General features: G+C 43.9%; 1 protein-coding gene across 3 annotated transcripts in view; it reads right to left on the bottom strand.

Annotated features, from left to right (window-relative positions):
• The window catches only part of LOC147893323 (E3 ubiquitin-protein ligase At4g11680-like), a 36,914-nt gene continuing 11,833 nt past the window's right edge, over nt 1–25,081 (bottom strand). For all 3 annotated transcript variants that reach the window (XM_087385732.1, XM_087385733.1, XM_087385734.1), the window contains 3 exons: nt 1,227–1,352; nt 722–1,028; nt 1–601 (listed from right to left, as the gene is read on the bottom strand). In XM_087385732.1, coding sequence (XP_087241858.1) covers nt 422–601; nt 722–1,028; nt 1,227–1,352 — 613 coding nt within the window. In that variant the 3' untranslated portion in view covers nt 1–421. The remainder of the gene's footprint in view (nt 602–721; nt 1,029–1,226; nt 1,353–25,081) is intronic.

Genomic DNA, 25,081 nt, shown 5'->3' with positions numbered 1-25,081 from the left:
TTGCAAACAGAACAAAAACCTACTAAAGACAATGATACCAATGACCGATAGAATATGCACACATGTCATGGGGAAAAGCCTCAATATTACAGATCTCTACAAGGGAAGGCTTACATATGTGGATACTTGCAACTTATTTTTAGACGTACAGTGTTTGGCACTTCTGAAACCTTAGCGAAGTACGCAAAGTTTTATCTAGACGTATCATCTTTCATCTCAGCGGCAGCAACTCACCGTTACTAAACTCTATTCATAAGAATTAGCCCTTGTGGGCCATTCATTTTTCTGTCGATGAGTCAGACATTACATGGGGAAACATTCCTCCATGATCGCATAACGGGAAGCTCTTGTTTCCGGATATTTTCATAGGAAGCAACTTGTGCTCCCTTCATAAGCCTACCCGTTGATTTAATTACCTGCATCAGCCATTGGTTGGTTGCTCTGGCTGATCGCCAGAGACACTGATCTCATGTTTACATAAAGGACAACAAGCATTTATCTTCAGCCATTTGTCGACACACTCCACATGGAAAAAGTGCGTACATGGCAGTTCCCTCAAATCAGCATCATCTCTGTACTTTCCAAGGCAAATGCAGCAAACCTGAATTCAGAGCGCACAGTTTTAACAATGGAAACTCTAAATGTTTACATGAATGAAAGCTTGAAGCCATTATGATCATCCATGACAGACGATGCTGCAGGGCATGTAGTTTGAGCCTACCGCATCTTCAGCTGAGACAGGTCGCGCTCTGTCTGTTCCAGCTCCAAAAACTCCCCCTTCTCCAGGACTTTCACAGTCTGACTCGTTCTCATCTTCGCACCCTTTACTTCCACTCACACCCTTCGTCTGAAATTTGTAAATGGGAAGTGCCTCAATAACCTCAGGAGCAGCACCTTTTGCTTGCCCTTGGTCTTCCCGGAAGCCTAAAAGTGTGATAATGCATGGTAGACAACAGCAGATCGTCGCACAAATAATAAAGGGCATGGCATAGCCTATACAGCTGAATGTAAGGAAGACAATGCACAGCCTGCATGATGCATGCAAAAATGTCAGCTTCCTGCAGAAAAACTAAATATAAGAAAGTAGACATTGACGTGGGACCTTACACGCGTCATAATAATAACTCAGGAAAGTAAGAATACTGCAGCTCCCCCTGCAATGGGATAAGAAAATGAATGCCAACAAGGCCAAAATGACGTTTGGCAGTGTCCACTCTGTAAGCTACCTGTACAAATTCGGAGCCTCGCGAGAAGAAGAGTGGCCTCCAAATATCCACACATTGCCCACAACAAACCAAACAGCAAAAAAGCAGTCGAGGGCAATCTTGAATCTTTCCATGTATATGGCAACCCTGTCAAAGCAAAGTTATCCCTGAATTCGTTTGGTCAAGTTGAAAAGCAAATATATATCTACTCATAAACCATACGAAGCACAAGAGACTTTCAAAACAACTACCCATGAAAAAGAAATGAGCAGAGAAAGCTAACAAGGGCTACATGAGAAATCCATAACAGGCTCACTCCAAAACCTTGAGGCCAACCGATGAAATTCAGACTGCATTTACCAAAGTAGCACAAGCCCTTATATGCACACTCAACGTTGGAAATCATGAACAATGTCTTTCCATTTCCCATCCTAAACATTATCATCAACTAATGTTTATTATTCTTATAGTATCGACCAACCCACAATAACTCCACTTTTACAACGATACATTGGCTTCTCTTCCTTCTCAGTTTGGAGTCAGGTGTGTTTCTTACACTAGCAATAATCAAGATGCCAGACTATATCATCTATCTATCACAAAAGTTTACCTATCACCAAAAGGAGGGAGTTGTTTAAGGTCACAAAAAGGACAAAGTTGAACACTTAGGAACACTCATTAGACACATGTCCCACAGGACAACCAGATGGCAACAATTACAGCTATCTTTTGTTATCTTTTATTATGGAGGACGGAAACTGGGTATCAAGAAATCTGAGAATTCTTTTCAAATAACAAGAGATTCTGTATCACATCGATAGCTGGAAGTTCCCTTCCTGTTTCAAGACTTCATATATTATATTGCCCTTGCGTTGTTGACAACTACTGAACACATTAAACTCAGTCAAGCTGCTACAAGAAGGGAACCACTGGGTAAGCAGACAAGTTGTCAGTCTCAAATTGAAAGGCTAGGCACAGAGGTGTTCATGATGACAAGTGACTAAAGAATCTGAGCTGTAGCCTGTCAGTAAAGAGCGCTAATGGACGGCTACAATCATGATGGGCACAGAATTGATTCTACACATAGGGCATAGAGTTGCATATGCGACAGTAGGAAAGAATTAACTGTGTTCGAAGGCTTGAATGATGGGACTAAGTAGTCTTGGAGAAAGAGTTATGCTCATTAAAGTGATAACTTCTGGCTTGAAAACCAGATGATGCTGGGTGACATCAGAATTTGCAGTTATTGAGCTCTCTGTTTTCCTTGTTAATAAAAATTTCCAAACTACCCATAAAAGAGCATTTCCATCAACAGATTCCTGCAATCCAAGCTTGACAAAACTGAGTTTTTCAATCTTTGATCCAGAATTTTTACTGTACTTGTGACATGACACTCAAATCAAAGCAGAACCATAAGCTGAAAAGCACAAGACTGAATCTTCTGCAAAGAATGAGTGCTCACAAACTTGTAACAAGATGGAAGCTCAGATGCTTATTGATAGCCTGCAAGAAAATGATGATTAACAGAGTGTGTCTGAAGAGGGCAGCAAAGCTGACGACACAAGAGAGAACCTTGTGAATCCTGAAAGAGTTGAATTGCCCCATTAAGTGCCAAAAATGAAACCAAACCTGCTCATATATTATACTTAGTGATGTTTACACAGGAATAGCCATAGACTGTGTTGGGCCACCCCTCAAAACCCCAACTCTATCATATCCTCAGAACTGCAGATGTTTTTAAGAAACGGTACAAACGGACCACCATCCCACCAAGTATGTCATAGTTGTCATCAAAGCTACAGCGTCCCCTGTCAATTCTTCCTTATCCAATTTCATATAGATTTCACAAAAATCATGACAGCACATGGGGTGTACATACTACCTACATCGCTATAGCCCGCTAGAGTGCGCTTGGAGGGTATGTACCATCCCAACCCTCCCATCTTTGGATTGAAGCTGATGAGCTCATGTATTCGTGTGGGACATGAGCAAGACTAATACCTACCCTGTTTTCCAGCTTGAGGAGCCACCGAGAAAAGTGGGGGAACTAGCATACTGGGAGTTCACTTGGCATCCACTTGACTATCCAAGATCCTCTAACCAATGATATGCCACCCACAATGCTCATGATGCAAATATTTGTGAACAAACTCTTGAGAAGGTTCTATAGCTGCAGAAATCCTAAGAGGGCATGTGCTTTTGTGTGTGTGTGTGTGTGTGTGTGTGCATGCGCGCGCGCGTGTAGTTCGGTGCTTCCAGCCTTCACCTAGGTCGCCCTTTGCTGCTGCACTTCTGGCTCTCCGTCTCTGACGCATGTTTTAGGGTTGCCCTTCTATCATTATGTTTTGCACCTCTGTTTCGCCTCTCTTGGTTCAGTCCTTTCATCCTGCCAGGGGGGGGTTTCTAAGTTCATGTTTTCCTTGCGTTGATTGCTCCTTCCTGCTTGTACAAAGAAAGCTATTATTTTCTGCATTTTCAGCTTGTGTTTTCCTTGTTCTCCTATCCATACCTCTCCTTCTCTGTCAAAACTGTCCTTTTCTCCTTCTCTCTCTCGCCTTTGCATTTAATTATTATGGCAACTTCTCAAGTGGAAAAAAGTTTTGTTTCAAAAAATAAAATAAAAAAGCAGGTTTTGGGTCAAGATGACCCCACTCAATTTTCACATAAAACTCAGCTTGTATATGAGATTATGCATGAAGGTTTTGAGCATACCAGGAAGGATTGGAAGGATCTTGTTCCTTCCTGTGGCATTACAGTGGAGATTGATTACATAGTCAATCCTATATGGGAATATGCCAAGAATGCTGTCATAATCTTCTTTCCAGGTTGCATACCTCCGGCAACTGATGCATGGTTGACACGTCCGATCACGTTTGATACGTACCGTTCGATATTAGAGCGGTACTAAAAGAACTAAAAAATATCGATGGTACGTTCGATACAAAAAAAAAGAGAGAGATGTTTTAGAGTTTCAGAGTAAGTACAAGCTTTTCTTGAATGGACATTCAATGCTTAGAAGATGTCCGTGACTTGATTCTTGAAAGTTGAAACACAAACATTCTACATGTTGCATAGGTGCAATTTGCAAAACTTAAAAGGACCAAAGATATATCATGATTCATGATTCATGTCAAAAGGACTCAAGATATATCATTACAAACAGTAGCAAGTCGTGACTCGTGACATAAAGTAGTGAGTACAAAAAGGGGAACCAAGGTCTAATATAGATGCAAAAAGTTTTACAAAAAGCTTTACTACTACTAGCAAGAGCATAGGGCCTAGGTCCTAGCCTCTAGGTACTCCCATCAATGTCAAATCCAAGACTATGATCACTCTCACTAGAGGATGATGAGGATCCATCAGACTCCTCACCATAGTCACCCTCACTAAGAACATTGCCCTCCTCATCATACTCCGGCTCTCTAGCCACAGGGGTGTCCTCAACAATGGTTGTGGTTGATATGCTCCCGGAGCTACGCCTCACATAGGTTCGGGGAGTCAATGGCACGGATGTCTTGAACGGTTGTGGTTGATATGCTCCCGGAGCTACGCCTCACATAGGTTCGGGGAGTCAATGGCACGGATGTCCTGATACGGGCTGTGGATGCTCTGCCACCACGAGTGCCACCAATTGGAACGGTGACCCTTCTCTCAATGCAAGTGCGTGAGACTCGTCGATCTATCTTTTGACAACAATCTTGAAAAATGTCATTGGGAATCCCCGTGCATGGTCCGGATTGCCCATCCAACTTACACAAATGGATAAGAAGCCGGGTCATACTACTAGTTTGGATCTTGGGGCAATACTTGTAATGCCACTTGCAAACATCAGACTTCTCTTTCACTCTCTCAAAGTAAGCACGATGCAAGGAAATGGCTTCATGAATATTTGATGGCATTGCAGGCAGCGGGAGAGAGGAAGAGAGACACAGAGAGAGAGAGAGAGAGAGAGAGAGAGAGATGAGGAGGGATAAGGACAGAGAGGCTGAATCTTGATGCTTGGAGTAAGGAGAGAGATGGAGATGGAGAGGAGCTTGATGGAGAGGGAGGAAGAGGGAGATGAAGAGGCCCAAAGAAGATGGAGAGGAGCTTGATGGAGAGGAAGAGAGAGAGAGAGAGAGATGGAGAGGGAGCGTGATAGAGAGGAGCTTGATGAAGAGGGAGAGGGAGATGGAGATGGAGGGGAAGGGGGAGCTCGATGGAGAAAAGATGGAGATGGAGAGAGAGGGCTTAATAATGTGTAATTAAACGCGGCATGGTGCCTAGCACATAAGCGTAATGAATCCCTAGGCCCAAAGGCATTCCAAGGAATTAAAAGAGTGGTTGTTAGGAAATGATGATCTGGCATCTTTAATGGGCCCCCTAGAGGGCCATGTACCTTCAGTGGCCCCCCTAGAGTTCCAGGTGGCTCTAGTGTCTTCTACATGCTCCTTTGCCATTCCTCGACCTTCCTGGGCCTTCTAAACTTCACATGTGTGGTTTTCTCTCTCATTTTCTCCCTTTGTTGAGATTTTGGACTGGTTTTTCAGCCTCCTTCAGCTGAATTCCGTTTTTCTTCATAACTCCTCACCCGTTTGGATTCCTCGACTCCCGTTTGGATTCCTCGACTCCCGTTTGGCCCGATGGCTTCCCTTCTGCCTCCCCTTCACAGTGATATGCTTTTCCCTCCGTGCGTTTGGAAGAACGGGCAGAGCCGAGCACTTCTTTTGCTGGTCAAATTTGCAAAAGTGGCTTTTTCTGGACCTTTTTGCTTCTACAGCCTCATGGGCCTCTCCTCTTGCAAAGCTACAGCTTTCTGTTGAATTTCGAGTGGTCCCACGCGCTGGTTGACTGGTTTTTCTCCTTCAGCTGAATTCCGTTTTTCTTCATAACTCCTCACCCGTTTGGATTCCTCGACTCCCGTTTGGCCCGATGGCTTCCCTTCTGCCTCCCCTTCACAGTGATATGCTTTTCCCTCCGTGCGTTTGGAAGAACGGGCAGAGCCGAGCACTTCTTTTGCTGATCAAATTTGCAAAAGTGGCATTTTCTGGACCTTTTTGCTTCTACAGCCTCCTGGGCCTCTCCTCTTGCAAAGCTACAGCTTTCTGTTGAATTTTGAGTGGTCCCACGCGCTGGTTGACTGGTTTTTCTCAGTTTTGGAGGACTTTCCGACGATGAAACTTCTCCAAAACCTTCTCAATGCATTCCTCTCTGAAGCACGCTTCTTTTGAGTCCAAGAGCTCCCACTTCTTCGAGACAGAAGTGCTTCTTTTCGCATTTTTTAGTGGAATTCTTGCTGGTCGGCTCTTGTAAATGCTCTTTCTTCATGCCTTTGCACTCCTCCTTGGCTGAGAATGCAATTGGACATTGGCTACTATGTCCTCTTGACGATTGAGGACTTGGTTCGAGCTTTCAGGGCTTGGTGAGTTATGATTTTGCTGCTATAATTTCTTTTTGCCATAAGCTACTTGTTGGCCTCGTGTGCCGCCTCTTTCTTGGTTCACAGGTGCCCAGGCAGTGCTACATGAGTCATTCTTTGGTTGGGTACTTTGCTGATTTTATTTTGGAGCTTTGAAAAGCTTTGTGAATGCCATCTGGAAACCACTCAAAGAGAGTGCAGCTGGGGTGCAGTGTGATTGCATCTGGACAGCCAATGGAATTGCACTCGGAAAAGAGAATGCCTTTGGGTTGAGCCTATGGATTAAGTGCACTTATGTGATGGTGTTCTATGCTTGAAAGCCTTGCGAAGGCTCAGTGAATTGGGGCTGCGTGCTCAGTTGCAGGGAAGGTCTCCCAGATGCAACTTGTAATCATTTCACTGTGAAATATAAAGAAATACCGAAAGGGACGCCACGGTGTTTGGGGCCAATCGGGTGCACTTGTCTATGTTTGTTGAGCAGTGGCATTCTAGCCTCCATCCCTTTTTCAGTGGTTTTGTTTGTGAACAAATCGGTAAATGTCAAATGGTGATCATGCAATGGTTAATGGTTGTGATATATGCTTTGTGAGCTGTAAATAAGTGCTGAAGTGATTAAAGGTTTAGTTCCACTGCCCTCTGAGTGATTAGAGGCCGGTTTCATTGGTTCCATTGCCGGGATACCACACACTCTTTCTCAAGAGGTGGGCCTTGGTAGTTTGATGAAGGATATCTTTGCTGCACTTTTTAACAGCTGAATATTACAACCATAAACATGGTGAGTACCCATGAGCAAGAGAGCTCCACAACTCCTCAAACGAGAAGGCAGGAAAGCCTTAATGATCCAGCTAGTGTACAGCTGCATTGTACAGCTGCATGGAGTACAACAAATGCCTTTTGAGCAGGCCACACATGAAGCTACAATTGAGCTCAACGGTGATACTAGTTCTAGCAGTGAGTCAGATGATGCTACTATGTTGAATGCACAGCTTGCAAGTGCAGTGACTGCTTTGACTCAACCGACTCAAAATTTGTCTCAGATTGTGCAAACAAATGTCAAGAAGAAGAAGAAATCAAGAAAGCACAAGCACAGAAAGAGTGAGTACACACATGCATCAGCTTCTCATGGCAGACTGCACACTCATGCATCAGTTTCCCATGAGGGACACCCATCAAAAATGACTCAGAAAGTGACTTCCAAGAGAGAGGAATCCCCCAAAAGAGCACTTGAGAAAGAGGTACAAAAAGTACAGCCAGTGCAACAGTATGAGCAGCCAGCACAAGGCCTTGGTTTGGGTACTTCTACTCCTCAAAATAATAATGTGCAGTCCATAAATGTGGCTCAGCCACCTCAGCCATATTTGAGGCAGCAACCTGAATATTTTGGTACAGATTCTATCTTTGATGCTATGTTGATTTCACCGCCAACTCGGCATAGAAAGCAAGCCATGTATGACAATGTGGGAATGCAGCCAGGCATGCAAGCCACAGCATATGCTCCCATGCCTAATGTTCAGCCAAGCATGGCTCTCCCTAGTGAAGGGAATGCTGCAAAAATACAGCCATCTTTGGGACAGCCAATATCAAATGTATATAAAGAATTTAAGGATGGTGGTTCTCATGTCAAGTTTGAGACATATAATGGAGTACAGGACAGGTACAAAGCCCTCACATTCCATCAACAGTTTGATGCTGCATTTCTTGGGGGTTTGTTTACAGAAGCATCCAAGATGAGTAAGGTTGCCACATTTTTGAAAGGCAATGCACTTAAGTGGTACACCAACCTTATGCTTCATGGAGATGCACCTGCTACTTGGCTGGAATTTAAGCAAGTGCTCTCTTCTACTTGGCTTACTCCAACTTTTGAAGTTGAAGTACTTTCACACTGGCATGACTTGTCATACAAACTTTGCAAGAATCTTGATGATTACACCCAGAGGTTTTGGGATGTTTTGCTGCCATTGAGCTCTTACAGGCATGTTTCTTTGAAAAAGCAAATAGAGAGGTACTGTTGTGGATTGCCTAGTGAGCTACGTGATTATTGCATCAAAACCAAGGTGGGTTCTATGACTCAATTAATTGAGAATGCAAGGACAGCATATGCATGGATGCAAGAGAGGAATTTGGGCTTTATGGACAGCAAGAAAGAAGACAACAAACGGGCTGCCAAACACCAGGATAATGACATCAAATCTGAAAATAAAAATTATGGCAAATGACCATTTCAAAAGGGAGGAAAAGCCCAATTCAAAGCTGGTCAAAGGCGTGGACAGCCTAATAAACAGCCCCATACCAAGTTGTAAACTACTCGGTGCTTTCTATCAATTCAGACAACGGATTTTGCAGAGGCGTTTGAATGAAATGATTGCGAGTTGCCAAACACATTTACTTGAACTTAAGAGATTGCAATTAAGCTAGAATTAAGACTTATACAGCTTAAACACAAAGTGACATCATTGGAAATTGCAATATGATTAAGGGGCCAAGACGCCCCCCCCCCTTATCCAAGCTCACTTTATTCTTAAAAATGGAGATACAAGACCAAGGGAAAGACTGCAACAAGAGAGAGAAAGGGGTTGTGGCTGCTCCAAGCTAGGAGAAGGAGAGAGGATGATGCTGCTGTTCCAGAAGAGCTGAGAAGGGGTAGATGTCTGGAGAGGTGGGGCTGGAACTGTAGAGAGAGAAAGTGCTGTTGTAGAGAGAGAAAGTGCTGCTGAGGTGAGAGAATGACCTGGGGAGAAGCTGGCTGCACCCAAGAAGCTGGAGAGGTTCTGCTGCATCAACCAAAAGAGAGAGAAGAAAAGTGACGAATTTTTCATGTAGGGAATGAAGGGGAGAGGCCTTCTTTTATAGGCTCAGCCCCCCCCCCCCCCCCCCCGGCTTAGAGTGGAAGGTGGACACTTGTCCCAGATTTTTGGTGGGCTGCAGTCCCAAAGAGGACAGCACACAACTTGCCCCAAATCTACCAGATTTGGGGCCAGACACTTGGCCTGCATGCCCTGCCACTTGCCATGCATGCTGCCACATGTGTGGGACAGGTGGACTGACCTGCCAGCTCAGATTCCATGTGGCAGTCTGCCACGTGTCACTCCCAAAAACCCTAAAATTTCAAAGTTGTCAGAATTCAATTCTGATCGCACCCACGGGTTCCTAACAGCTTGGACTATCTATTGACTTACTCTAAGGTCATAATTTAGCCATACTGAGCTCATTTGTTTGTCGTCTTATCTTGTATCTCCATTACTCTTGGCATGCTGCCAAGCCCACACCCAAAGCTCAAGGAACATTCTCTTGAATGGTTCCTAGGTCAGTATGCAATCTGTGCATTTGATTGGTCCCATGTTTGGGTACTCAAATGCTAGACCTAGTCCCCATTGTCCGTAACTGAACAGTAGGAAAACATTTCATTTCTTAATAAGCATACTATTGAAAAACAAAAAGAAATAGTACCAAGCAAGTGGATACATGTTGAAGCAGGATGACATTCCCTCCGTCTTTCATTCGGTTGTCCTCAACTAAAATGCTTCCTCATAAGCATCCAGGATTTCAGGACACTCCTGAAATGTAGCTCTGTCCACCAATTGGACATCGGTGGATGGGAGCCCTCTAAACTTCAAATTTCAAAAGGAGCTTTTACAGTGGAGGAATGAATTGTGTTGTTATAAGCAAACTCCACAACATGAAGGAATTTCTCCCAAAAGGTTTGCTGGTCATGCACATAAAATTTCAGCAAATCCAAGAGTGTGTCAGTGACCAATGTAATTTAATAAGCTAGTTAGGGGCACTTTTCCCTCTTTAAGAGGTTTTTCCCCCTAACCGCAGTTAGTCCACTAACTATGGTTAGTGACTACTAAGGTTTTGTCACTAGGACAAAACCTTATCTCACTCCTTTAGTTGTATCACTCTCACACTCATCTATTTGCAACTAAGCTTTCAGCCCTTTTTCTGAGCATAGCCTTTGGCAACCAACCTTGCCTTGTATCTGTCAATGGAGCCATCCGGCTTCCGTTTCACCTTGAAAACCCATCGTGTACCAATGGCATGTTTACCTGGTGGCAAGTCTACGACATCCCAAATCTGCAATATTATCTTCATTGGACCCTGTGAGCAGTAAGTCATCGACATAAAGAATGATGACTAAAATTTCCCCCCCATCCTTCTTGATGTAGAGGGTGCTCTCAGTAGGACTATCGTGCAGCCCCTTGCTGGTCAAAAAGGCATGAATCTTGGCATACCATGCACGAGGGGCCTGTTTCAGCGCATATAAAGCTTTATTTAGCTTGCATACCTGAAGTGCATTTTCTGAAATTTCAAAGCCTTCAGTGGATCATTTCCGTGTCTTTGGATGCCTTGCATATGCTCATGTGCCAGTTGAATTTCAGCATAAGTTGTCAGCTAAGGCAATTAAGTGCATATTTGTTGGGTACAATGTAGAAAGCAAGGGGTACCGTCTCTACAATCTTGCTACACGCAAGATCATTGTCAGTAGAGATGTGATATTTGCAATTCAGCTCACACTCACGCTGAATTTCATATGCCTTCTTCTTCAGAGGATGTTTTTGAGGGATTGCTACCCATTGCCTTGGGTTCCCCTACTAATATTTCTGATGCAAATCAAAATTTACAGCCACCTCCCGATGCTCCAGCTCAGCCACAGGATGTCTTGCCACCTCCACAGGCAGTGGAACAGGTGGTTCAGCAAGAAATTGCAAACATACATGCAGCAAAAACAGTCCCAAACTGGCTGTTACAAACTCTCAGGGAGAGTAAGATTGATGCTCCATTACCTGGCAGGACTCGCAGTGCAGTAAGGCACATGGAAGGTGCTAATTCAGTGGAATCAGCATATGCAGGTACTCTTCTCGATGAGGAGGAGCCTGCAACATTCGAAGAAGCAAAGGACAATGTGCATTGGATGAATGCCATGCACGATGAATTGCAGTCCATTCAGAAAAATCAGACTTGGGATGTCGTAGACTTGTCACCAGATAAAAATGCCATTGGTACACGATGGGTTTTCAAGGTGAAACGGAAGCCAGATGGCTCCATTGACAGATACCAGGCAAGGCTGGTTGCCAAAGGCTATGCTCAGAAAAAGGGCATAGATTATGAGGAGACTTTTGCTCCTACATCCTGGATGACCACCATCCGATCTATTATTGCAATGGCTGCACATTTTGAGTGGAATGTTCATCAGTTGGACATTAAAACAACCTTCCTAAATGGAGACTTGTTGGAAGAGGTTTATGTCAAACAACCTCCAAGCTTTGAAATTTCAGAAAATGCACTTCACCTATGCAAGCTAAATAAAGCTTTGTATGGGCTGAAACAGGCCCCTCGTGCATGGTATGCCAAGATTCATGCCTTTTTGACCAGCAAGGGGCTGCACAATAGTCCTACTGAGAGCACCCTCTACATCAAGTCAAGAAGGATGGGGGGGAAATTTTAGTCATCATTCTTTATGTCGATGACTTACTGCTCACAGGGTCCAATGAAGATAATATTGCAGATTTCAAAGCTGATTTGCAGACCAACTTTGACATGTCAGATTTGGGGCTGCTTCACTTTTATTTGGGGATCCAGTTCTCTCAAGAGAGACGTGGCACTGTTATGTCTCAGTCCAAGTATGTGCAGAAACTCTTGGACAGATTTAACATGCATGATTGTAAGCCCATAGCCACTCCAATGAAGCCGGGGCTGAAACTCACAATGCATGATGCAGGAGAATCAGTTGATGCCACATTTTACAGTCAGGCTGTTGGATGCCTCATTTATCTCTGCAACACTAAACCTGATATTCAGTTTGCAGTATCTCAGGTGAGCAGGTATATGCACAGCCCAAAAACTATGCATTGGCAGGCAGTTAAGCGCATCTTCCGTTATTTGCAGGGCACGGAGTCTTTTGGCTTGTTATTTCCCCGGGGGGGTGACTTGCAGATGCATGCCTACAGTGATTCAGATTGGGCTGGTGATTATGACACTAGGCAGTCCACTAGTGGCAATTGTTTCTTTTTGGGTAAAGCTTGCATTTCCTGGCTGAGCAAGAAACAATCTACAGTGGCTACCTCATCATGTGAAAAGTTTGAGGCATTTCGCAGTGCCCTGAACTTATATCCGTTTGGTGATTAATCATCCTTGTACATGACATTGGCACTGCAAGGGGGTGTTAGAATTATAGACATAATTCAGCAGTGACCAATGTAATTTAATAAGCTAGTTAGGGGCATTTTTCCCTCAATGATAAGTTCAGCGAGGTATGAAAGCCGAGATAAGTCTCAGGAAGAGAATTCAGAGTGGTGGTAATCATCTCTGAATTGGGAATAATCTCATCAATGTTCAATAATTGCTCTCTAACATGGAGTCACCCTCTTCCATATGTGTATGACTTAATTCTCTTTTCAAGAAAGATACCCTGGCATCATTCCGAGCTGCATACATGCTCTCCAAAATATCCCACGCTGCATTTGAGGTCTTACACGACCGAATATGCGGAATGATAAATCTTTTTACTGAAAGAGAAATACACGACAAAGCTAAGACATCACGTGAATCCCATCTCTTCTGCTCTGGAGTAGTGGCTATAGCTGCACCAACAACTTGTCCTGCAGCTGCACCCTGTGCACTACCTCTTCCTCCTCCTTGCTGGGGAGGGGTATTAGGTGCCATACCTGCTGGTCGGATCTCATCCCCATTCACATAATCCCACAAATTACGAGAAATCAGAATATTGTGTATCATAAAACTCCAGAGGGAGTAGTTGGTACCATCCAACTTGTCTTCCTGTGAAAGACCACCGAACTGGATTTTGCTGAGCCATGTCTGAGAAAGAGATTACAGCAAATACAAAACTGAATTCCCTTGCTGGGAATGAAATGCACGACTCCCAAAAAACACAGCCAAGCACTGGCTGAAAATGCAACTCAGATTTCTGCAATTTCTCTGTCAAAAACCTGTCAAAGCATCAAAACTCTCCCAAAATCTGCCAAAAGTGCTGCAAAACACTTTCAGAAAGGCAATGTGAACTGAAATCTCCAAAATTGCTCTCCCAACACAAAAGCCCCAAAATAGGCCTGAAATTGCAACCAGGGAGGGGCAAATTGACCAAAAGCACCAAATGTTGTAAAAATTGCGCTCTGTCTGCAAAAGCCCCAAATTTCACTGCGACATTGCAGTGTAATCACAAAATCCCCAAATTTCTGCAAGAAATTGTACTGCAAAACTGAAAGCCCCAAATTTCGAGCTTGAAATTGCAACCAGAAAGGGGCAAAAGCACAGAAAGCCCCAAATTTTGCAATTTCAGCAGAAAGCCCCAAATTTTTGGGCTAAACCTCTGAATCTGCCTGCATTGTCTGCTTCACAAGCAACTACGAACCCGAAAATACCCAAATGACTGCAAAAGACTGCAAATGTCTGCACAAATACCACCAGATCTGCAAATGTTGCAGAAGAACTGCAAGAATGCCTATCAAGGATCACCGGTAGATGAAGGAACTTGCACAATAAACCCTGTACGGAATCCGTACACCTGCAGTACAACTGCACGGAATGCAGTACAGCGGCTGATGCAGATGTGCAGTACGGAACTTGCAGGTACTGATGTACGGACGAGCAAGTACAACACAGTACAGGTGTACGACGGGTACGGCAGATCTACAGTACGGACGTACGGATCTGCATGTGACGAAACAGTACGGCGCAATACGGATCTGCAGATCGTGGAGCTCGAGCAAATCTATACGGTCGAAACAGCGTACGGAGCGCTGGTACAGACGGTGCTCCACGGACTGTGCTCCACGAAATATTTCGAGCTGTACGGAATGTACGATGATCGTACAAACGACTACTGCGTAGAAACAGCAGTACAGCGCTGGTGCAGTACTGACGAGATTTGCGGAAGTAGCTATACGGAGTAGGACAGAAGGCAGCGCAGGTACAATGCGGGACTGTACGGAATCAGTCCGTACAGATTGTACGGACGACGAGCAATTGGAGCAGGGAGCTGTTGGGCTGGAGCTGGAGACGAATGTGCAGCAGGAGCAAGAGCAGGAAGAACCCGCTCTGATACCAAATGTGAGAATGGGAGAGAGAGAGCAAATGAGAGAACTGAAGAGAGAGAGAGAGAGCTAAAAGCTTAGTTGCAAATAGATGAGTGTGAGAGTGATACAACTGAAGGAGTGAGATAAGGTTTTGTCCTAGTGACAAAACCTTAGTAGTCACTAACCATAGTTAGTGGACTAACTGCGGTTAGGGGGAAAAACCTCTTAAAGACGGAAAAGTGCCCCTAACTAGCTTATTAAATTACATTGGTCACTGCTGAATTATATCTATAATTCTAACAGAGTGTACTATTCGTAACTTCAGTTTGGCCATCCGTTTGAGGATGAAAAGCTGAGGAGAAACTTAGAAGAGTTCCAAGGTTCTCAAACAAAGCCTGCCAAAAGTTACTAGTGAACTTTGAGTCTCTATCTGATACTATAGACTTGGGCATGCCGTGGTGTCTAAAGATGTGTCTAATAAATAAATGGGCATGTGTCTAATAAATAAATGGGCAGCTTCAGGTGCCTTGAGATTCTTTCTGCAAGGAATGAAGTGGGCTTGCTTACTGAATCGATCTACTATCACCCAAATCATGTCATGATTTTGATTGGTCCTGGGAATTCCTGTAATGAAGTCCATGGTGATGTGTTCCCATGGTCTCTCAGGAATGGGAAGGGACTGAAGTAAACCCTTGGGTTTTCCTCTCATACTTAGCTTTTTGACATGCGAGACAAGCTGAAATGTAGGCAGCAATGTCCTTTTTCATGTTAGGCCAGTAGAAAAATTTATCCATGGCTGAAAAAGTGGCCACAATACCCCTATGACCAGCATAGGGTGGGTTATGGCTTTCCTCCATCACTTTAGATCTAAGCTGCTTTGTGATACATAGTTTGTTCTCCATAAATAAAATAGCCATCCCTGATGTGGTAGGCATGATGGGTGCCTCCATCTTTCAAATGTGCCCATGGCTGAGCAAAATCAGCATCTCCCTCATAGAATTCTTTGAGGGCTGTTAGCTCATCATGATAGGGAACTGAAATATGGTGAAGCCGTGGTCTACGAGAAAGGGCATCAGCCACTACATTCTCTTTTCCAGGAGTATATTGTATCTGAAAATGAAATGATTGCAAAAAGGTAGACCATTTCATATGTCTCTCTCTGATCAGAGGTTGAGTTAGAAAATATTTAAGACTTTCATGATCAATTTTTACAAGAAAATCTATCCCTAAAAGATAATGTTTCCAAAGTTTGAGAGCATGAATTACAGCTAAGAGTTCTTTTTCATAGATATCATATTGAAGTTCAGCATCTCTTAGCCGTCGGCTTTCAAAGGCCATAGCATGACCATCTTGGGTAAGAGAAGCCCCAAGGCAATCGCCACTGGCATCAGCTGCTACTAGAAATGGTTTCCTTAAGTCAGGAATGATAAGTACAAGAGCTGTAGTCAAGGCATGCTTTAGAGCATTAAAAGAGTCCTTTTCTTTTTGGGTCCATCTAAACTTCAGATTTCAGCAAAATGCCAAATAAACCTTTGGTAATATGAGCATAGGCCTAGAAAAGACCTCAATTCATGGGCATTCTTTAAGTTAGCCCACTCTACAATTGTCTGTATCTTGGCTAGGTCCATACGGACACCTTCTCCTGAGATAATGTGACCAAGATAGTGAATCTCAGGAAGAAAGAACTCACTTTTCTTCTCATTGATGTGAAGAGCATTTTCAGCTAAGATTTGAAATACAATCTTTAGATGCTCCTTATGCTGTTCCTCATTCTTGCTGAAAATGAGGATGTCATCAAAGAAGACGGCAGTGAACTGTCTATAGTTCCTGAACAACCGTTCTATCAGCCGATTAAACGTGACTGGGGCATTGGTAAGGCCAAATGGCATTACCATATATTCATACAGCCCAAATGTGGTTCGGAAGGCTGTTTTATGACTGTCCTCAGGTACAACTCGTACCTAATGGTAGCCACTCTTAAGATCTATGCGGCTGAAAATTTCAAATCCTCCTAAACGATCAAAGATATCGTCTATATGAGGAATTGGGAAACGATTCTTAACCGTCTGTTTGTTTAAGGCTCTATAGTCTATGCACATCCTGAAGGTTTTATCCTTCTTTTGGACTAGTAAGACAGGAAAGCAAAAAGGAGAACTACTGGGTTGGATCAATCCCTTGTCCAAGAGTTCTTGGACTTGCTTGAAGATTTCATCTTGTTGAGATTGACCTATATGGGGGTCTATTTGGAGGTGAAGACCCTGGAACTATGTCAATTTTGTGATCCTCTGGTCTCTCAGGAGGGAGGTGACTAGGAAGTTCCTTAGAGAAGCAACTAGAGAATTCCTGAAGGAAATCTAATCTTTCTTTTGTGAGAGGATCTGACTTTTCTTCACTTGGTTGCTTATCGCATACAAACACTAGAAAAGAACATACTCCTTTCTTAAGCAAATTGGGAGATCGTGCATGACTTACCATAGGAATGGTGTTTCCTGAAACTCCCGCTGTAATGCTCACATCTCTATCCTTATGTTGGAGGGTTAGAATATTCTTCACATAATTGATTCGGGGGTTGACTTGCTTATGCCAGGGCATGCCGAGAATTACATCTAATCCTTGAAGTGGTGCCACCATGAAGGGTAGATGATCCAAGTACCCCTGGATGTGTACCTGAAGCTTACTGATGATGGGGTACACCTTCTCTTCTTGGTTCTTGAAGGCTGCAGTTGCCTCCAAGGCTTCTCCTTTATCCTCTGGGGCTATCCCCAAGTTCTGTGCCATCTCATGAGAAATAAAGTTGTGAGTAGCTCCACTATCGAACAAAAACAAAGCGGATTGATCCTTTACCTGACGCCATGTTTTCAACAAACTACGGGTGTCGTTTACAGCTCCCTTTTATGGAGGTGCTTCCACCTTGTTAACTACCAAAACTAGCTTTTTGGGGGCTCCTTCTTTGTTGTTGCTATTTTTGGCAACTTGAGGGCATTCGTAGAAGTTGTGGCCTCGCTTGCCACACTTGAAACACCGCCCTTCAGAGTAATACGTTTGCGTCTGTTGTGGAGACAATGAGCTGAAAGTGCGGGCTGCTTTCTTCGAAGGAGGCTGGCTAGCTGACTTTTGCTCTTTTGGTGCGTCCTTTGCTGTCTCCTTACCCTTTTGTTCCTTGGAAGAGGTTCCCTGGGACTTCCGCTTGTTGTTTCTGCCGTTCCGCTTATTGGAGAAAGCCTGTTTCTTCTCCACCTTCAAGGCGATGTTGATGGTGTCTTCGAGAGAAGTAGGAGTGGCAATGTCCACCTCATGCTGAACGACATACCGTAGGCCAGCAAAGAACTTCCTTTGCTACTCTTTTTTATCCTTCCTACTGAATGCTTGAACTTTTCACAAAGTATCCCAAAATCGATCAACATACTCACTGACTTTCGCTTCTTGGCGTTGGCAGAGGATGTCCCATTGCACCATTGTATCTCTCTTAAACTCCTTAGGCAGGAAGTGCCTCATCAAGTTCTTCTTGAAGCGCTTCCAGGTGTGGGCTTGCTATCCAGTGTTGACCATAGCTGCCCACCAGAGTGAAGCACGGTCTTGCATGTGCAGGACGGCCGGATCTTCGCCTTGTCTTCGTACTCGTCCCCCTCAAAGAAATACTCGAGGTCTCAGATCTAGGCCAGCAAGACCTCGGGCTTGTCCTCTCCCTTGTACTTGGTAAACTTGAAGAGCTTATCTCCAAGAGGTACCTTATGCTTTGCATACCTTCGTCTCTGTGGACGTCTCGAAGGAGATGGACTCCGATGACGCCGTCTACCTCGAGGAGGGGAAGAAGAAAATGATCTTCCCTCCTTGTTGGAGTTGGTGTTGTCTACACGGCCTCTTCCTTGGGATTGAGGCCCTATGTCATGAGTTTCTGCTTGGTTGCTTTCCAACACTTGAACCTGTTGAGCGATGTTTGACAAGAGAGCACTCAACTCATGCAGGTTAGCAGGAGGGTCAGGTCCATTGGCTGCCATGATGACAAGATGACTCAATGAAGGAGAGACTCAACAAGAGAAAACACAGAGTACAGGACCACTGCCGAAGAACTGATACCAATGTTAACTACTCGGTGCTTTCTATCAATTCAAACAACGGATTTTGCAGAGGCATTTGAATGAAATGATTGCGAGTTGCCAAACACATATACTTGAACTTAAGAGATTGCAATTAAGCTGGAATTAAGACTTACACAGCTTAAACACAAAGTGACATCATTGGAAATTGCAGCACCTTCCAAACTAATGAACTCAGTGAAAGCCTAGGACCTAGATACAAGACTCAAGAGCATATGTACAAGGTAGACAACAAAAAGGAGGACTCCAAGCTCAGGTTTCAACTCTTGGCTTGCCCAATCCACAAGGAAGAAGCCTGCAACAATCACCACTTACATCCAACATTAAAGGCAAGCACTAGTTTCTAGAAAGATAGTAGAAACAACATGAAATAGTGCTGTAAATGAGATAAACTTGACAATACAGACTCCCTTCGTGACTTGACCATTTTGTAGATGAAGTCCTTGATGCCTCTGAAGCTACCTTGGGTCAGGAGAGTGTGGAAATGGGGCTAGTTTGAGAACAGCTTAGAAAAAACAGCTTGGAGGCTAGAGAGAGAAAACCTTTATGGAGTGATAGCTGTAGAGAGAGAGTGCCAATGCTGATCCCAAGGGAGGGGATGTAAGAGAGGAGCTACTGCTGTTCCAAAGGTGCAGAGAAAGGCAGATTTCTGCAAGGGGAAGGGGCTGGAACAGTAGAGAGAGAAATTCTGCAGTAGAGAGGGAAAGACTGCAGCAGGAGAGAGAAAGGGGCTGTGGCTGCTCCAAGCTAGAAGAAGCAGAGAGGATGATGCTGCTGTTCCAGAAGAGCTGAGAGGGGGCAGATTTCTGGAGAGGTGGGGCTGGAACTGTAGAGAGAGTGTGTGCTGCTGTAGAGAGAGAAAGTGCTGCTGAGGTGAGAGAATGGCCTGGGGAGAAGCTGGCTGCACCCAAGGAGCTGGAGAGGTTCTGCTGCATCATCCAAAAGGAGAGAGAAGAAAAGTGACGAATTTTTCATGTAGGGAATGAAGGGGAGAGGCCTTGTTTTATAGGCTCAGCCCCCCCCCCCCCCCCCCCCCCCTAGCTTAGAGTGGAAGGTGGACACTTATCCCAGATTTTTGGTGGGCTGCGGTCCCAAAGAGGACAGCCCACAACCTGCCCCAAATCTACCAGATTTGGGGCCAGACACTTGGCCTACATGCCCTGCCACTTGCCATGCATGCTGCCACATGTGTGGGACAGGTGGACTGACCTGCCAGCTCAGATTCCATGTGGCAGTCTGCCACGTGGCACTCCCAAAAACCCTAAAATTTCAAAGTTGTCAGAATTCAATTCTGATCGCACCCACGAGTTCCTAATAGCTTGGACTATCTATTGACTTACGCTAAGGTCATAATTGAGCCATACTGAGCTCATTTGTTTGTCGTCTTATCTTGTATCTCCATTACTCTTGGCATGCTGCCAGGCCCACACCCAAAGCTCAGGGAACATTCTCTTGAATCGTTCCTAGGTCAGTATGCAATCTGTGCATTTGATTGGTCCCATGTTTGGGTACTTAGGTGGGGTGTGGTTTCAAGATGTCCCTCTCAATGAGAGGCCATCACTCACTAATGCCCATAACCCCAAGCAAGGGGGTCCACCCTCAAATGCTAGACCTAGTCCCCATTGTCCGTAACTGAACACTAGGAAAACATTTCATTTCTTAATAAGCATACTATTGAAAAACAAAAAGAAATAGTACCAAGCAAGTGGATACATGTTGAAGCAGGATGACACAAGTTATCTGATGAAGAGAAAAAGTCACTCGTGGAGCAAAACAAATGTTTTATATGCAAAGGATAGGGACACCGCTCTTATCATTGCCCATCCAAGAAAAGAGACAGGTCAGATGATGATAAGAATGGTGATAAACAGGCTGATCGGAAGGGCAAAAGGCCTAAACCTTCCGCATGACTTCTTCCAAATGTGATTGGGAGTTTGCCACATGCACATGATGAAGAGGAAACGAAAAAGACTGAGATGTGTAGAGCATGGGAAAAAATCAGAAATCAGAATTGTTTGTTTTTCTTTATTTCTGGGGCAAAGGCGAATTTCATAACTGCTAATATGGTAGGAAGGCTTGCATCAAGCCTGAGGGAATGAGGCCATCCGGCATGTGTGATATGGCCAACCCTGAACTCAACACACCTGTCACTCCTATCATTGGCAAGTTGAGGATGCATATCTAGGGATATCAGGATGCAGAGGACTTCTACATTATGCCTTTGCCAGAGTGTGATGCTTTGCTTGGGATGCCTTGGATGTGCAGGGTGGGGGCTGATGTGCAGATGAAAAACAAGAAGATTTCTTTAACTCATAGAGGCAAAAATCATGTACTTAATTTAAGGTTGAAAGGGGAGTCCATCCCTGTAGTTTCAGCTTCTTGTATTTCCAATGTAATAAAGCGTCATATTTCAGCGTACTTGATTTTTGTCAAAGAGGAGAGCCAACCAACTCAGGAAGGCGCTACTTTTTCTGCTTTAGATAGAGAAAGGGCTGCTTTTATTTCAGATTTTCAGGATTGTTTCTCAGATGCACTTCCTCAAGAATTACATCCCAAGAGGCCCGAGGATCGAGTATCATCAAATTGATATAATTCCAGGAAGCTCACCGCCTAATATACCTCCCTATCGTGTCAGTAAGGCACAACAGGAAGAGATAATGTCACAAGTGAAGGAACTCTTGGAAAAGGAATTAATACAGCCAAGTAATTCTCCTTATTGTTCCCCTATGTTGCTTGTGCAAAAGAAGGATGGCAGTTGAAGAATGTGTATTGATTATAGGGCTTTGAATAAAGTCACAATTAAGAACCGTTTTCCAATTCCATGCATTGATGATATATTGGATCGGTTGGAAGGTTCCTCAATGTTCAGTCGTATTGACCTTAAAAGTGGATACCATCAGATAAGGATACGGCCTGAAGATGTCTACAAGACTGCCTTCCGCACTTCATTTGGCTTATATGAGTTCCTTGTGATGCCTTTTGGTTTGACTAATGCACCTGCCACTTTCAATAGAATGATGGATAGAATTTTTAGAGCCCACAGAAAGTTTGTGGACACTTTCTTCGATGACATCATTGTGTTCTCTAAAAATGAGCAGGAGCACAGGAAACACCTCACTATTGTGTTTCAAGAGTTGAAAAGACACAAGCTGTTAATAAACACCAAGAAAAGTGAGTTCTTTATGCATGAGATTCATTTTCTTAGTCATATAGTGTCAAAGGATGGAGTCAAGATGGATCTTGCAAAAGTTGAGGCCACAAGGAGTTGGCCAAGTTTGAAAAATCTGCATGAAGTTAGAAGCTTCCTTGGGTTGTGTTCATACTATCGGAGGTTTATAAAGTACTTTGCAGAAATTGCTTCTCCCTTGCATGCTTTACAAAAGAGAGCTGTACCGTTTCGGTGGGGACCAAAGGAAAATGCAGCTTTTGAAGAGCTGAAGCAAAAGTTGTGTTCTGAACCCGTTATTATCTTGCCAGATCTTGCAAAACCCTTTGCTGTAACTTGTGATGCATGTGGGAACAGCATAGGAGGCACTTTGATGCAGGATGGCAGAGTGGTTGCATATGAGAGTAGACATACGAGAAGGAAATGTTAGCAGTGATACATGCTTTGACCACATGGAAACATTACCTTCTTGGAGCTGATTTTTATGTGCAGACAGATCATCAGTCACTTAGATATTTTCTCACGCAGAGAATTATATCTGAAAAGCACATGAGATGGGCTAACTTCCTCTCAATGTTTCATTTTCAAATTGTACATGTGCCGGGTAACAAAAATGTTGTGGCTGATGCACTTTCCAGGAAACCGCAGCTTGAAGCAGTCTCCAAGTGGCTGATGCACTTTCCAGGAAACCACAGCCTGAAGCAGTCTCCAAGAAACCCAGTGTTTCAGCAGCGAGCATTGCTTACAACAATGTGTTAGATGTGATGAAAGATCAGTATGTTAATGATGCTGATTTTTCAACTATTTATGATCAGCTTTCTGATGGTCAAAGGCATGATCACCATATGTTGAAAGAGGGTTTCATTTTGATGCATGGACGACTCTGTGTCACTGATCAGATGCGACAGAAAGTCATAATGGCAAGTCATGCTCCTCCATATGCAGGACATAGGGGAATTACAGCAACAATTACAACAGTGGAGCAATACTTTTATTGGCCATCTTTGAGGAAAGATGTGGAAGAATATGTGAGAACATGCATGGTTTGTCAGAAAGTAAAGTTTGACAGGCAGAAGGCACCTGGGTTGTTACAACCTTTGCCAATTCCGGATAGACCATGGCAAAGCATAGCTATGGATTTTGTGTTTGATCTTCCACGTACTCCTACTGGACATGATGTATTGTGGACAATAATTTGCAGGTTTAGCAACTTTGTGCCAATAAGAAAGAAAATTACAGCAGATCAAATGGCCAAATTGTTTTTGCAGCATGTCTTCAAGTATCATGGGATGCCTGAATCCATAATCAGTGATAGAGATCCGAGGATGACCAGCCTCTTTTGGAGAGGGCTGTTTGAAAATATGGGCACTATTCTGAATTTTTCATCATCTTTTCACCCTCAGTCTAATTGACAATCGGAGCAGGAAAACTCTACCATCTTGGATATGTATAAATGCTATGTCTCAGACCACAAAAGAAAATGGGAGCATTATTTGCCTTTGCTAGAATATGCTTACAATAATACGATGCACACATCCACAGGTAAAGCACCTTTTAAAATAGTGGAAGGTGCCAGGAAGATACCTCCCATTTTGCATACAAAAGAGAAAATCTTTGAAGCTAATCGTTTTGTGGAAAGCCTTGAAGAGGCTTACAAGAAGATCAAATATGCCTTGCAAAGAAGTCAGGACAAGCAGAAAAGAGCAGCAGATAAGCACCGCAGGGAATCGGTATTCACAGAAGGTGATTGGTTTTCGCTGCATTTTCAGAAGGCAAGGCTGAAAAATAAGAAAGGCAAGGAATGGTTGTACACAAAGCTGAACATGCGTTACTATGGTCCTTTCTAGGTTTCTAAAAAGATAAACGAGGTAGCTTACAGGCTGAAGTTGCCTCCGCATTAGAAGATACATAATGCCTTTCATGTGAGCTTGTCAAAGCAATATCATGGAGATATTCCCGAGGATTTACCTAATGAGGTGCAGCCTCAAGTGGAAGAACAGGATGAACTTCTGGTCCCAGAGCAGATTCTAGCACACAGAGATAGAAAGCTCAAAGGTAAAGTTATCCGTCGCTACTTGGTAAAATTTCAAAATTACCCATCACTTGATGCGAAATGGATGGAGGATGAACTTCTGGTCCCAAAGCAGATTCTAGCACACAGAGATAGGAAGCTCAAGGGTAAAGTTATCCGTCGCTACTTGGTAAAATTTCAAAATTACCCATCACTGGATGCGAAATGGATGGAGGAAGGTGAACTAGCAGATTCACCTAGGATATTGCAGCTTCACCTTGATGCTTTCCAGTTAGAGCCGACTGCAGTCCGGGCTCCTACAGGTAGTTCAGCAAAGCGAGCGTCTGGAGCATTACTTGGTGTTCGAGAGGGAGGTAGCACCTCCACTCCCTCAGTACAGACGAGCTCACCGTGATTTCATGAGGTCGCTTGATGACACTGTATGTTTCATCCGAGATACTAAGCTGACAGTATTTCTACTTCATGATATTGATGCATCTTGACTATTGATCGCCGAGCATCACATAGATTTTGAGCAGTGTATATGGATGGATGCATGCCTCTCCTAGCCATATTTTCATTGTCTCTGTATACTATAGCTACGGCTTTCTTGTATACTCTTTCATGCTATATTTCACCCTCTCTTGAAACAGCAAACCACAGTTTGCTGCCCCAAAACAAAAGCAAATTGTGGTTTGCTGTTTCAAGAGAGGGGTATGTCACGGGGGCATGAAATTCTAAGTTCTTTGATGTACTACAAGACTGTGACAACTTTGGTTTTAAAAGTCCAAGCGTAAGCTTAATAATGTGTAATTAAACACGGCATGGTGCCTGGCACATAAGCGTAATTAATCCCTAGGCCCAAAGGCATTCCAAGGAATTAAAAGAGTGGTTGTTAGGAAATGATGATGTGGCATTTTTAATGGACCCCCTAGAGGGCCATGTACCTTCAGTGGCCCCCCTACAGTTCAAGGCGGCTCTAGTGCCTTCTACATGCTCCTTTGCCATTCCTGGACCTTCCTGGGCCTTCTAAACTTCACATGTGTGATTTTCTCTCTCATCTTCTCCCTTTGTTGAGATTTGGGACTGGTTTTTCAGCCTCCTTCAGCTGAATTCCGTTTTTCTTCATAACTCCTCACCCGTTTGGATTCCTCGACTCCCGTTTGGATTT

The sequence above is a fragment of the Dipteris shenzhenensis genome, chromosome 15, assembly GCF_047967505.1.
Source record: "Dipteris shenzhenensis isolate YYH24624 ecotype China chromosome 15, Dip_SZ_1.0, whole genome shotgun sequence".
Lineage (NCBI taxonomy): Eukaryota > Viridiplantae > Streptophyta > Polypodiopsida > Gleicheniales > Dipteridaceae > Dipteris > Dipteris shenzhenensis.
This window is presented reverse-complemented; position numbering and strand designations above follow the sequence as displayed.